The sequence below is a fragment of the Chamaea fasciata genome, unplaced genomic scaffold (genome assembly GCF_029207755.1).
Source record: "Chamaea fasciata isolate MVZ Bird 193981 ecotype frontalis unplaced genomic scaffold, bChaFas1.0.hap1 SCAF_7, whole genome shotgun sequence".
NCBI classification, from domain to species: Eukaryota; Metazoa; Chordata; class Aves; order Passeriformes; family Sylviidae; genus Chamaea; species Chamaea fasciata.
This window is the reverse complement of record NW_027094092.1, coordinates 15,133,328-15,148,876: the sequence shown is the minus strand read 5'-3', so window position 1 is coordinate 15,148,876 and position 15,549 is coordinate 15,133,328. Positions and strand designations below refer to the sequence as shown.

General features: G+C 39.8%; 1 protein-coding gene across 2 annotated transcripts in view; it reads left to right on the top strand.

Annotated features, from left to right (window-relative positions):
• KCNQ1 (potassium voltage-gated channel subfamily Q member 1) overlaps window positions 1–14,979 on the top strand; it is a 331,242-nt gene extending 316,263 nt beyond the window's left edge. For both annotated transcript variants that reach the window (XM_066187690.1, XM_066187689.1), the window contains one exon: window positions 12,798–14,979. In XM_066187690.1, the coding sequence (XP_066043787.1) occupies window positions 12,798–13,001 (204 nt within the window). In that variant the 3' untranslated portion in view covers window positions 13,002–14,979. The remainder of the gene's footprint in view (window positions 1–12,797) is intronic.
• Window positions 14,980–15,549: the final 570 nt, after the last annotated feature.

Sequence of the window (15,549 nt, the reverse complement as noted above, 5' to 3'; positions counted from 1 at the left end):
AGCCCTCAGTGGCAGGGGCTGGATGGGAGAGAGCCAGCCACGTGTTCATGCTCTGCCTTTGTGCAATTGGTAACAGTTCTGGTTGGAGGTGGAAATGGAGAAGGGAAATGTCACAAAGCTTTATGTTCAAGACTGTCACCACCTCTGCCTGAAGAGTCTTCCAGCATTTCATCATGTCTAGACTATATATGCTGTGTGATCTTGTGTAGTAGCCTCCTCTATCATAATATAATATTACAAAGCCCAAAGCCCTTTTTAGTTTTGAACAGTACATGGTCATCATTACCTTCAGAATGAACAATTCTGGCTACTGCCTAAGAACTGGAAGAATAAAGGTGGATGCACATCTAACATCTGGACCTGGGCAGATCATTTAGTCTTCAAGCCTGTCATAATGATTAATCAACAAGCAAAGGCTGTGAGCCTTTTGCTTCCACCATGGAGCAGTTGCTTATGCTGCCAAGTGATCCACTTTTGAGTCGTGGTTTACTAGTCCAAACAAATGCCCAGCCTGGCTGTATTCCTAGAAGAAGTTACTGACAGAGAAATGCTCTAAGGATTTTTTTGTTACCTTTGTCATCCATTAAATTTTTCAAGCATGTTATTTTATCAGGAGCATTTGCTTCCTTCTGAAGGCATTATAGCTTAAAATGTTAGGGTAAAGAGCTTTGATATTTTAACTTACTCAAAACCGGAGGGAAACCTGCAATGGGAGCAATTGGGAAAGTTAACCCATGCAGATCTTGTTACCAGTAGCAGCCAAATTATCTGGCTCTTAGTTTTCAAAATGTATGAAGCCTCCAAAGTGTTGGGAAATTGGCTTAACACCATAAGGTCATATTTAAGCAGTAGGGAAAAAAGGGAACAGATACGTGTCTTTAAAATCTAGTTTTTGGGGTCTTGGTGTATACAGAAAACCTGTTTTTGGGGTTTCCTCTGCAAGAAAGTTGGTTAGAAGCTAACTCTGGAAATTGAAGCTGATATTCTTGCATAGCTGGTTGGCTTCAGAATCTGAAATTTTAAGCGAAACGTCTAAAAGTACAAAATGCGTAACAAAATAATCACTTCATTCCCCCCGAATTCAATTGGCAGAGCTGTTGAACTCCTGCAGGCATGGTAATGACTTTGTATGACCCATGAAATTTGACTGAAAACCCTTCTTCATTAGCAGTTGGTTGCCTTTGTTGTAGTTTTGCTCCTGGTATCCATAAGATCTCCTAGTTTGCCTTTATGAATAACACCATGACAGCCAAGAAGCAGTTTCTTTTCCTTGTAAACATGGGTTTCCACTGGTAAATATATTACATTCTAGTTCACTCGTTGATTATTTGCTGGCTTGTGATGGATTGTATCTGCCTCCACTTTCTGAAGTGTTCAGTAAACTAATGAAGTGTGCCTTTGGGATGTCCATTGATTTTAGTGGGTGCAGAGCACCTGCATCTTCTCCTCATCTTCCCATTTTCAGTGGGGTTTTGCTGGATGCTTATATTTCTACAAAATGCAAGTGGTTTTATTTTTAGAGGGCCCTGAAGGAGATATTTCCAGGGATATGATTTCAGCAGAATTGAATGATGGTTAGAAAGGCTGGGGGAGTAGAGTGGGCTCACAGACTTTTTATCACCACTGAATTTCACCTCTGATCTCTGTGCAGCCCCTGGGAATGAAAAGTGCCTTTGGAATTGTGTGTGGTTTTCTTTCATTCCACTGAGCTTTCCCACTGAAATTTTCTGTCTTGCATCTGTGTCTTTGTAAAGCTTAATGCAATGGCAAAACAAGAGGCCGCCTCCTTTCTGAGGTGCAGGCTCAAGCAAACAGGAACACAGCCCTGGTTTTGTGTGCTCAAAATGGGTGCAAACTTGCCACCTTATTTATCACCAGGATTTCTAACCTTCAGATGCCATGGCCCATAAATGACTTCTCCATAATAATATTTATCAAAGTATTTCTGGTCTAATTATTCATGCTGAGCTTGTTCTCTAAAAATTTCTCTTGAAAGAATCTTTTTAAAGATTTTTCTTTTGAAAACAAATTCATGACCACATCAAACAGAGATTCATGTTGCCTTTAGTTTAATTACCAGCAGCCCTCAGGGAAAACTCACTCAAAACTCACTGTTGTTGTAATTGCTTCTCTCCCTTTCTCTCCCCCACTCTTTTAACCTTTCCGTTTTTGATTGCTGCAGAAGTCATCATATGGTTATTCATTTTTTAAGCTCCTTTTAGTACTAAGGGGTTTATGCCCTTTTTTGCCCATATAGTAACTATCAAATTATAAATAGTTAGTTGATTATGGATGCTGAAAAAGGAGCTGGCAAAAAAACTCCACTTTTGTTGAGATAACAGTCGAATTTATCTTTGTTTTTAACTTTTTAAGCAAAAAGGCAAATAGGGGTGTCCTCCCCAGTGCCATGCCATGAGATCAGATCCATAACCTGTGGATCTATTCCAGCCATAAAAGCCACTGCACCTAGTCTGGCTTTATTCCCTTTGAAAAGCAGCATGGATGCCTCATTTGGATGAAGTGCAAAACATAGCATAAGCAGTGCTGACCCAACACGACATGATACATGGCAGATTTGCTTTAAAAAGAGCAGCAGTCTCAAATCTGTTTTGAATTAGAAAAAGTGTTTGAAGGAAAGAAAGGAAAAAGGGAACCATTTTGTAACAGGCATCTGAAAAATAACAGTTTGGAGGATGGAGGAACAATTGTCAGGCAAAACCTTACAGTTGAAGCTGAAAAATGTATTTCTAACACTGGGGATTATGAAGTGTATATCTTATTCTTTGGGGTTTTTTTAAATAAAATCTTGGCAACTTAAGCACATATTATGATGGTCCAGAATGAGAACAGCTACTCAATGGTGAAATTTTCAGCAGTACTCTGGCAAGAGGTTATTAGTCATAGTCCCAGTATCATACAAGAGCCAGAGCCAAGGATTCAAGAAGCAAAACATTCCCCTTTGGAGAGAGGTCAAGATTAGTCACTTTTGTTTTCTTTAGTGGGGGGAGGGGGACAGTGGAAGTTGGGTTGATTTGGGGTTTATTTTGTTGTGGAGAAGAATTTTGGACATATTTTTATGCCAGTTGGGTCTTGTACTCTTTGCTTTTTAACCCTAAAGTGCTGTAAATATTCCACTGTTCCACACCAGGAACAGGAATCTACAGCTAGGGGAAAGCTGTTGTCTGACAGCCAAACTTCTGACAAGGAAAATATGGAGTGATATCTAGAGGCTGTGCTGCCGCGGTTAAGCCAGCAGAAAGGGTCCTCCAGAGGCAAGAACCACGGGGAGTTTTCTTCACATCTGTGGGACTGGAGCATCTGAAATACAAGTGCCTGTTAGCTAAACAGAGAGCCTTTCTTTCCTCTGCAGATAGGTACCGGGGTGCTCAACCAGAAGGACCCCGTGGAGAAACATTTTGCTGAACAGGAATGTGATTGAGAATGAGAAAGCAACCTCCTGCTTTTCAACCTCCTGTCTCGATAATAGAAACCAGGAAAGGTGCTGTGAAGTTTTCCTTGAGGCTGGAAGATGTGCCCGGGTCAGAGAGAGTATTTTTAAGGTTTTGTTAGAGCCACTCATCCAAGCTGATGTTATGAATGTTTATTGTACCTGAAGGTGGGCCACTGACTGTGCTGCCTCAGTTTCCCCCACGTTGTACTGGCAATAACAGGACTTACCTGCTGTGCCAAGGTGCACCCAGGTTTGCACAGTGCTGTAGATGCACTAAACATGGAATCAGAATATCCTGAGTGGGAAGGGACCCACAGGGGTCATCAAAGTCCAACTTCTGGCCCTGCAGATGACAGTCATTTATTCTAGAACTCTATTCAAACTACTACACAGAGGTAAGGGGCTTTTTTTCCTGGTTTCTTTGATCGGTATTGCCACTATATTTCTTGTTATCTCAAACCTGTTTCCCATCCTCCATAAGGCTGGATTTCAATTTAAGCATAATTTGGGAGGCTGTTTATGATTATAGTGCTGGATGGATATCCAGCGATTTTTGCAGATACATTAAATACTAATACTTCTGGTATCATTGATTCACTTGTAAAGAAAGAATCCCTTCCTTCTTGCCAACTCATGTCTTATTTTTAAACAGAGAGGGAGGAAAGTTGTGTCTGGTCAAAGAGATACTGTTTCCTGAAGGTGGGGCTATAGTTAATGAAGATAAGCTTATTCTTGAAAATATCAGAGTATTCAGTTAATAAGATAGGGGGATCTGATCATCTTTGGTTGTTTCTGATAAAAGTTATATTTAGAGACACAACCCTTACCTTCACTTTCCTGGCTTCATGCAAGGAGGGAAAATATTCCAAACTCCCTTATTTATCTAATGGTACACTGTAATTTAGCGGAAAGGGTTAAAAATTAAATATCTGACCTCTGTAAGATTTTAGAGAAAAATAAATGCTGTATCCTGAGGCAGCGCTGGGCCAAAGACTGTAGATTTTGGATGTTGTTCTAACTTGAAAATTTCCATGTGTTTTAAGTCTCGTCTGATTTATCTAAAACAAGAGTCAGCCACAAATTTTAATTGCTTGGCTGTAGCCCTCTGGATGCCAGATAGATCTGGGAGCGTTGCACACATCCAGGCATGGGCTGAGTGCTGGGAGGCCAGCAGGACTGGCCTGGGAGCCTGGGGAGTGGTGACCCAGCAGACAGGCCTTGTGGCCCAAGACTCCATCTAGAACTAAAGAAAGGCTCTCAGGAAAAGCTGATTTCCAACAGTTTGGGTGCTTTAAAGAAGCCAAATATTTTTGCAAGTTGTTAATAATGGCAACAAAAGCTCTGAACTAAGACCACAGTTCTCTGCTCTCTCTTCTTCAGTGGCAGCTGTTTCCAGTCCTGCTTCTGACCATCTTCTGCAGCTACATCCATCATGGTCTTCATTTCTGTCTTGACTTACTAGCATTTTAAGTCATCCCTTCCCAACATTTTTACCCTCAAGCCTTTCTGAATCCTCTCCACTTCTAAAAGAATCATAGAATCATCACAGAATGTCCTGGGTTGGAAGGGACCTTAAAGATCATCCAGTTCCAACACCCTGCCATGGGGACACATTTCACTAGACCAGGCTGCTCAGTGCCCCATCCAACCTGGCCTCAAACACTCCCAGGGATGGGGCATCCATAACTTCTCTGTGCAGCTTGTTCCAGTGCCTCACCAGCCTCACAGCAAAGAATTTCTTCCTTACACTAACCTAATTTTTCCCTCTTCCAGTTTGAACCCAGAAAAAAACCCCCAGTTATTAAAAGAAGTGCTGTTCCAAAATCTTTCCACCTTCTGAGATCTTATACTCCCTAACAGTCCGTGACCAAATGTATTTCACTCTCCTGTAATTTAATTCTCCCAGCTGCCAGCATCCTACCAACCTCTTTGTTAGAAGGAGTGGTTTGTATTCATCTTACCTTGCTTCTGTTGGTGAAGCAACTAGTTATAGACAAATAATCTTATGAAGGTGACCTGTAGGAAACCAAACCAACTTGTTTGTAACTTTTGACTTCTAATTATTCCTCAAAATTTTTAAGATCTTAAAGGAATTGCTCTCTTACATAAGCACAACATCTGTTGTTGCTACTTGTTTCTTTGTAGGGAAAAGTGGCAGTATCATGAGAAAGAGTTTGGATGACGTGCTGCTAATATTCTGTATTTGGCCTGCTATATTTTATATTATTTATTCCATCACATATTACTGAAGTGGCTTTTTAATATCACTTTTTTAGCTTTTGACCCATCAGAGCGTATCTCTTACTACCATTGGTTTCAAATGTAATTCAGGGGAGACACCTAATCTGAAAAATGACATTACAGTTGTAACCTAGACTCTCTTAAGAATCATGAAAGAAATGGAGCTGAGTGAATAGTTAACCAGAGATGTCGTATTTCCAGCAACTTTGAGGAAGCTTTTAGAAAAACATGCTTTTCTTTGAGAAAATGAACATTTGGAAAAGAAAAATAATTCTCTGCAGTTTAGTTACTTGCTAATCAAAATTGCTTTCCCAATCCTAATGGAAAGAACAGATGCATAAATCAGCTGTGTAATTTCTCCCATTTCCTATAGCTTGAGCATTTGCTACCCTAGATCTTGTGCTGCACAACCAGAACAAAATTCCTCAAACAAACAAAAATTGCTTTAAAGTGCCACAAGTGTTACAGTCAGTAACAAAATGGCTACATGCTGGTGTTGCCAGTTTGTTTTAATTCCCAAAACAATTTTGAAAAAACATGGGACAAAACTGAGTTTCTTTACAGTGCATTAGGAATTTACTGTATATGTCGAGCCCCTTGTAATAGTTCACTGATATCAAGATAACTTCTGGACAATCAGAGCCATCAACTGGTTTATAAATCCTGGTCATTGCTGAGATCTGATCCTGACTCAACAGCTCAGAATTTTCTCCCTGGGGTCATCACCCTCTGTTGACTTCACAAGCAGCGCACCCTGATCAATGGTGAATTCTCAGCAGCTGTTCAAGGGCTCTTACTACAAAAAATAAGTAGTTTTTTATGCTTTTGAGAAGTATAAGATAAATATTTTCCTATAAAAATACACAGCAAGACGAGAGCAGCAACGGTCTCAGTTTATTGAAAAAACAGAACAATTTTTAGTATCTCAAAGCAGAGATTGTCACTGATAGCTTTATGCAAGAGAGCTGATTTTAGAACTCAGGGTGTAGCAAGTGCTTTTCTTTCCAAAGATGCTTTTTGTCTGAAAATTGTCCATTTTATTTGTCAGTTAAGACAGTGGTTACAGTGTTCTTATAATGTTTTCATTGACTAGACACTTGTCCATGTAGCCTCAAAACCCTTTTGTTTTCTGAGCAATGATCAGTTCTAGAGTAGAGTGTTTTTTCTCTGGCTCTGCTTCTTCTATCCTTCCCCTGGACATCACACACTTTCTCCTTTGGCCAACTCTCAAGAGAAAGTACAGACAGTCTGGAGAGCAAGTCTTCCTTCATGCCGATTACATTCTCCTTTAACCACCTCAGTGGCAGGAATACAACCCCCAGCAAAACCTCACCTGCCTAATTTTGGGCAGCAGAATAAACACATCATAGCCAGAAGTTCTGATAGGGGGTTTTAAAGAATCTGGGATCTTGGGTATTGCAAATGGAAGGGAGGCACATTCCTTGATTTTTGAAGAACCATGCCCCTGGAAAATGAAATGTTCCTTAATAATACTGAAACCAATGGTCTCTCCTGACACTACTGTAGAGAAATCTTTGAAATAAATTCTCTGGAAGATTCCCATACCTATCCCTGAGCTCCTCTAGAAAGCCACTCCTAACATCACGCCTGTTCCTGTCCTCAGAGCCCTCCAGGATAAAGCATTAACTTACAGAAGTGCTGGGATACCAACATGTGAGAGGACTTAACAAGAAGAGGAGCCAGGGGAGCTTCTTTCTGAATTTTCTTCAAATATTCTGAAGACCTTAAATAGGAAGAATCCCACCAAAGACAAACCTGATTTATAACATGTTTTATTCCAAAATAGACTCACTGTTATGTACCACTGGATACTGATACATTCCTTCATAACATTGCCATTAACAAGTATCATAACTTCTGGAATATTTTTGGCCTTTCATCTTCTCTCCTGCTGAGTCATTGGTGTGCCTGGTGATTATTTTGTTAGCAGAAAGGACCTTTATATGTGTTTTTATGAAAGATAAACTAGCTTATTACTGAGTGTGCTACTGACCAGCAAACACATTAGAGATTTGATACAACATGGAGAGGTGCTCAAAGAAAGCATCATTTTTTATTCCTGTAGAAGTTTGCTACATTGCAGAGCAATAGGGTCCTTCTTAGTAACAAGCCACCAGAAATGATAAATACATGAAGGCCTCCCCAGTCCTCTTTGGTTATTTAGAAAAAGTGCCTTAAAGAATTAGTTCACTTTCAGCTGAAAAGCTGCACCCACAGGAATGAGTGCTACTTAAGTCAGGACAGCACACTTGGGAGTTTAATGTTGTAAAAGCAGCTGAAATCTTCCTTTATCACATCTTCATTCAGCCAAGTGTTGCTTGCATCCTGGTTTCCCTCTTCTCCTTTAGCAGCTTCATGCTTGTCTTTCTTTACTGAGAACAAGGACAGCCCCCCTGAACCCACTGAGTGAGCAATGAGCTGATAAAAATTCTCTTCATTGTGGACAAAAAATCTGTTTAATCAGTCAACTGTGTTAAGAACATAGGTAGTTATAAAACACCATCCTGTTCAAAGGGGCTATGATTTTTACCATTATTATTTACTTTTTAAATCTCTGAGGATGAGAATGACAGGCAGATGACACAGCTTTAATCAACAGCATTAATCAAGCATGATGTCTCCAGATCACAGAGCAATACTTGGAATAACCTATTAAGAATTTGTGGTCTTTGTGGCCGAAATTACACCAAACTCAGAATTTTGTCCTTCAGCTTCCCATGGCTGAAAATACTGTTCCACTCAGCTCTGTAATTGTGTCTGTCATTGCCTTTTCCTGGTAAATTCCTATAATTAGTTTTGGGAGTAGGTCTCCAAAGTGCTACCCTTTAGTTCTCCATTACAGGAGAGCTTAAAAGAGACTGTTCTGTCCCTGGAGCTGTCCCTGGAGCCAACCAGGCTTCTGTGTTTTGTTTTGTTTGCTTTGTTTTTAAAAGCAAGGAAATAAATTCATTGTTACATATTATGTTCCAGATCATACCATGAACTTTTTATGAAAGCTTAAAATTACAAAGTGTTGCAAGTTAATGTAGTGTGAAGATTTGTGGAATTTTAATAGATAAAAATAATAGACAATTTTAATTGAAAATTATTTTGTTCTTTCAGCAAGAATAGTCTCTGTCTTGTTCAGTAGCACCTCCTGGAATGCCTTTGATCCCTTTACAAATATCATTACCTTTATAAATGCATGTCACTAAGGCTGTGAGAATTGGGATTGTTCAGCCTGGTTAAGAAAAGGCTTTGGAGTGACCTACTTGTGGCCTTTCTGTACCTGAAGGAAGCCTACGGGAAAGATGGAGAGAGACTATTATAACAGCATGATATAACTTCTCTTCATGATGTGCCATTTAAGATTTGAGTGCTAACATTTCAGCCTTCTCGAAGAACTATTTGGTTTGGGGTTGGTTTTTTCTCAGTGCACTGCATGGGTGGGATTTTATTCATTTCTAAGAGATAGATTCAAAACTTGTTTAAATCTTCTTCTCTCCATCTGTGCTCAGTCTATGATCGTTGGATTTTTTTTTCTTTTAACTCAGAGGATGGAAAAATTTTGTATTCATACAATATTTCAGTAAGACTTAGGAGTAACTGTGGTGTATAATTTCTGAACTTTCAAACACTGCTTCCTATTCCCAACTGTGAAATACAAAGGAAATTATATGCATATAAAGAATCTGATCATCCAAACATCATGCTTCTAATGAAACATAAATCAGCTACAAAGAGCTTACTTAGTTTTTCCTAAAGGAAACAAATCAGTCTGAGTTATTTTTCTATGTAATTAACAATGTTTGCTGTTTTAAGTAGAGAGATCAGAGTTGTTCAAAGCGGTTAAGATTAGAGCAACATCAGCAGTTTTTCTGTTTGCTTTACTTTTATTCATTCTGGCATCAGAGCTAATTTCTAATCAAGTAAATGTGTTTGAAAGTATGATTCAGGGGAGATGATACATTTCTCCATGCTAACTGCATAAAGCTGGCTTAATAAAAAGGATATTGCACACAATGACATTTTTCTGGTGGGTATAATTATCTCTGCAGCAAGCAAGTGAATGATGTATTTCAGGATGTGTGTTTGGATGATGACAGAAAGATTGGGCATGATAATAAACCAAGCTGTTCACCAGCAAGCCTCTTTTTCTGGTACATCAGAGGCCTGTGATGACAGTAGAAGCTGCCTTCTGGTGGCTTTTATTTCTCCTTTTAAAATATCTCATACTTTAAGCAGATACTCCTTTGACAGAATCAAGAATGGGGGCCCATTGTCCCATTGCTACCTCAGTTGCCAATGTCATCTTTTCTGATAGAGTCTCAAGAAGCAGAAGATCCACGTGCAGAAATCCAGACTGCTCCTTCTCTTGTAATATCCAAAGAACATGTTAGCATTTCGGACTGATGATTCAGTCCAGGATTGGTACAGAGCCCACTGAAGCCACTGGGAGTCTGTGCTTGCCAAAATCTACCACTGAGTTCAGTGTGTCTTGGAGCAAGCCCTGCACGGGCACAGGACCCCCTGGGAAATGGAAAGCGAAACTGATTAAACAACAACTGAACACAGCCAGCTTTCTGGACCTCCCTCCACAAAAGCTTTGTGGCTTTAGAGCCCTGTCCCAAAAAGCAGGAATATGGACAACGAAGGTCTTTACTTTTAATCTCATATGGCTCAGCTCAATAACAATTAGCTCCTGCCTCTGCTTCTGTGGGCCTCCTGCACACCACAGCTGCAGCAGCCAAACCTTGTTGCCTAGAAAATATTAGACAATTATCTCTGGGAATTTATTTCCCAGCAAGAATATTCACTTCTCACTTCTCCCCAGTACTTCATCACCAAGATGCACAGCTGTTGAAGGACTATCCAGATCTCAGTCCAACCTACTGTCATGTTCAATAGTTCATCACTGCAAGAGTTTCATGAATGCACGTTTTCCAGATATATCTCCAGTCTGTGTCTCCTCTGGTAATCCCTGCCTGGAATCACAAATTAAGGAACATATACATATAAAAATCCCCCGTTCTTTTAGAATAGTTAGCAAAAAGACATTTCTTGTAGAAGGAAAAGTTGTCTTTTGGATTCTGAAGATAGCTGTTGGTCTGGAGGCTTTCACTTCAGTCCTTCCTGCACAGTTGTCTCAGAAAACAAACAATACCTGGGCAAGGAGGATGCAGGAATGAGGTATTTTTGTAGGTTTCACTACCAATGATTTGTACTGTGACACTTGGAGTATCACGAGTTTGCTATCTGTAATGGGCACCATTTGGGCAAAATGTGTCTTTTTTTATGGGAGGGGATAAATAGTGATGAAATGAGAACCTGATGATCTGCTTAGTTTTCCATCTGTATTTCTTTCTAGAAATCTTGAACTTGTCTGTTCTTCAGCTTCCTCATTTCATAGAATCTCATCTTTCAACAGCCATTTCCATCCAGAATTACTAGTGTTTCATGTACCATCTAGGGTGCTTTGCCTAATGTTTTCAAAACCAGCTGCAAAGTATAAATCTCTGGCACTTCATATTTTTAAATCACTGTATCTGCTTCCCTACCAGTTGTACAGAGTGTTTGAAAAAACCCAGCATTTTCTCTATGGTGGAAAAACATTTTAGTCTCTGCTGAAATCCTCCAGGTTTGTTGATGTTCTGCTCAGCCTTACTGTCTTTTACTATCCTGTGTGATACTTGGATGACAGCCAGGCACATATAAATTGCTCCCACTCATGCTCTCTCTGGCAGTTTTATGTGCCTTTCACTACTTTCTTGCAGATATTTTAGGCAACAATTTATTCCTATCACGGGTGTTTTTTCTGCTAGCTTTCTTTTCCCTTTCTAAAAAGTATTACATCTTTTTGCCTAGAATTTACTCAGTGTTTTAGGTTCCCTGTGGATCAACGGGTCAGAGACTGCAATCACAAAATCGAGGCATTCTTATTATGCATGAAAAAGGGAGTAGGAGGCCGCAAGGCAGAGTCTTACTGCCTAATTTCAATGCTTTTACCACACCAAGGGTCAGAGAGTGCGCAGGACTTTGAAGCTGAAAGCCCCCAACCTTCCCTTGGGATATCTTGTTCAGTACTCTGGATTCTGTGCAGAGAGGAGGCTCCCAGTGCCAGATAATAGAGGTGACATCGCTTACTTCTTTACTGGGAGATGCAAGAAACCAGATGTGGTGCTCCTAGAAACACCTAATGCTCAATTTTCTTCTGAGTACCAGAAATATATGCCAAAAAACAGCCATAACCTAACTTCTCTTGGGTATCAGCTTTTTCTCCTAGCATTTTCTCCTCAGCATTTTCAGCATTAGAAGGAAGAACAGAAAAAAGGAGGGGAAAAGAGAAATTAAACAATTTAAGGAGCCTTTCTCTAAAGGAGAAAATGAGCATTATGGATATGGGATGAATCCCTGGAGTACCCCAGTCAAGAAATTAATTTTCACGCATCTTGAAATTTTTTAGTTTCCATCTTTCTGGGGATCATGTCATTCAGGTGGCAATTCTAGAGAATGCTGTGTCACTGGGTTTTGAGACCATAAAACTGACTCAAGTCCCACTCCCAGCTGCTATTCACTCATGGCAGCAAAAAAAAACTATGGACATTTTGTGCCCTGAGTTGTTAATTGAGCCCAAGCGTAGCAAAGAGCATCACTCAGTCCCAGCTTAAGAGTTGATTAGATCACTGCAAGTCAAGCAGTTATTCACTAGGGCATATTGGTATTATTGGGGCATAGAAGCATGCTAGAAGTTTATAATTTTTTTAAAAAATGGACACAATTTTTTTAAAAAAATACACACAGAAATTTCATTTTGGGACTTAGTTCTCTATTCCAGCAGATCTGTTTAAAATCCCATTTGTCATGTGTTCACTCAGATATAAAATTTGTGTCAAAGCACACACCAGAGGTGAGCATTAACAAACTTGTCCCCATCCAACCCTGACCTATTGCATTAAATTTCCAATGTTATGTTTGATGAACTGTGGATCTGTGGTATCCTCGCAGAGTTTGCTGTGATCCTAATCAATATTACACGTATGTCACCCGGTTTGTTGCAATTTTCTTGTGTGCTGCTACCAAACAACTCTCCTCTTTGCCTTTGCAGGTCACACAAATGGACCAGAAGCTGAACCTCATCACGGACATGCTGCATCACCTGGTTTCCCGTCAGCAGGGGGATCAGGGGAACAACAGAGCATCCCAGAGGGGCAACAACAACGTCAGTTCAGAGCTTTTCCTCCCTAACAACACCCTGCCCACCTATGAGCAGCTGACAGTACCGGGAGGAAATGAAGATGACATATCCTGATGTGGTGCAAGTCTGGGTTGGGTTGTTCCTGCTTTTCTCCTCTGAACGGGACTGAGTGTTGAGAACCTGGGAGAAATGAAGTTCATCAGCCAACCAAGAAATCATGCAACTGCTATATCTACACCACTAGTCTCAAAACATGCTCTTGTAAAGTTACCCACAGTAGCCAAAGGATTGCCAGGCTGTCTTCCACCAGGCAAAACTTCCGGAACCTCCACGTTGATTTTGTTCCTGAACAAATGATCACAACTCGTTATTTCTCAAGAAGACCAAAATGGCAAGGATTTAGAGCTCCTGTCACAATAATAATATTGATAATAATAAGAGTAATAATAATATTCTAATAATACTTGAACTTAGATGGAAAAAAAATGCATTCTGTTTATGAATCTGCAGATAGCAATTTATTTCTACTACTAAGGTTTTTAAAACAAACTAGGATAACTTATGTTGTTTTTCTTGTATAAACATACACTAACATTCTAGACAATAACAAACCACATACTGAATGATTTTCTTTTTCTGTTTTATTTTTGTGTTACTACATAAACAGTTATCAGATAATGACCAGATTTTTAAAATCTGTTTTTCTTCAGGGAGGAACTAATCCTTAATCTGGAACAATACTATTTATAGTGGAAAGTCCTATAGATTTTCTAAGATATCAGTTTTTCACGGGGAGACAGTAAAGTATTATATAGCAAAAAATCATTCTGCTTTCTAGAAAATTGTTGCCAAAGAACTTATATATAAATAGAAAACACAGTGGTCTGAATGTACTTGTCCTGAGAATTTTAAAAGGAAGGCTTTCTACTTCTTAAATCTACTGGTTTTTAGCTTACAGGTGCCAAGAATAATACAGAGCCTGAAGAGTAATAAGAGGCTGAAGTGGCTGGACTTCACTGATCAAGTGTTTGGGCTGGCCACTCACAGAACATCCATAATCCTTGCAGGAATCGAGGCTTCAGTTTAGGAAAGCATCTCTAATCCACACAGCACATATGATAATTTGAATGTTTTATAAATAATGTTTTGAGAAACTCAACCACCTACAAGAGTTGGTTGGTATTGACAAGTGCCAGCTCTTTATTTAGAGAATTGAGGGCCTCAGCTATAACCCATGGGGCTGAACCACACTGCCCCACATGATGACTGCAAAGAAACCAACAGTGTTGGCTCAGTGTGAGTTCTCACACACACAACATGAGCAGGAGTTGGGCTTTGGTTACTAAGGCTGAAATTACTAAGCCCTTGCAGAGGCTCAGCACCTGAATCATATCAGTCCTTAAAGCTGAGGCCTCAGGAAAAGCTCTTTAGTCCAACATGGTGGCTCAGACTGCTGGGGAAACAAGAGATGTAGACAGATTTATCAGCTCTTGTACTTTGAGCATCCTACACATCCAGTGCACCCTGTTCCCCTCAGTGCAGAGCCTGTACCCCACAGAGGTCTCCCTCTCCTGGGGGATGCCCTAAAGCCTCATACCTTGGCACAGCAGTTAATATTACCAGTCTTTTGACCAATATTACCAATCTGAAATACTGATGAGTAATGAATAAGATTACAGGCAAGCTTCTCACAGGGAGCTCTCAGATTCTGGGCTTTCTTTCAAACATTTCATCTCTTTCACTTGGACTGCAGAGAAGGTTCTGTATTAAATATCCTGTATTTAACTTCCCAGATTCTGTTACAGTTATCCAGCCTCTCTCTTGTACAGTAGATAAATGTTAAAGTTGTAGAAATTTACAGGCATAAAGAAGAATTGTATCAGGGCATTATGTTTTCATAGAAATCAAAATTATTCTCACAATTTGGAACATTTTTAAAATGAGATTCACTATGTAATTTCAGGTTATCAATCAGCCTGTTCATTTCCTAATAAAATACAGGACAAGAGTGCCATGTCTTTTGCTTATTCTAAAATCCAGACACTTGATATACACAAGAAAGCGGATTGCTTTTCTTCTCCTTTCTCTCTTAGCCCACTGTGCAGTGTAAATATGCCTTATTTACAATGCGTGACTCTAAGCCTTCTGCTGATTCTTCACTAGAGAAATAAAAGAAAATGCAGACTTTATTAGCTGGAATGACTGAAGAGAAAGATGTGTCACACAGCCCTGGCTGAAAGCAGAAAGGTCTGTGCATTTCTAGGGGCATTGTTTTAAACAGAAAATGTGTCCATTCCTGCCTCTTTGTTCCCAAGACCATACCTCCATTCTCTGTTTGACACCTAATTTTGGTGATAACAGTCTGGCACAGCAAACACTTAATGCAAAACATAATTTCCCTTTCTTGTCAGTTGGTCTATAACCATCTGAAAGTCTCCATTGGAACCAGATTGATTGGAACCACTGGATTTTACACCTTTTTTAAGGCTGGTGGCCAGTTGTGAGGTCAGTGATTCCTCACCTGAGTCCCTCTGACCCTTTCTGAAAGTACAAAGCTCTGAGATCTTCTACTTCAAAGCTTATAATCTACCTCACCCTAAGGAAGAGAAGATGATCCATTTTCCCTGTTGAAGAGAGATGTTATGAGCCATCCAAATTTGCC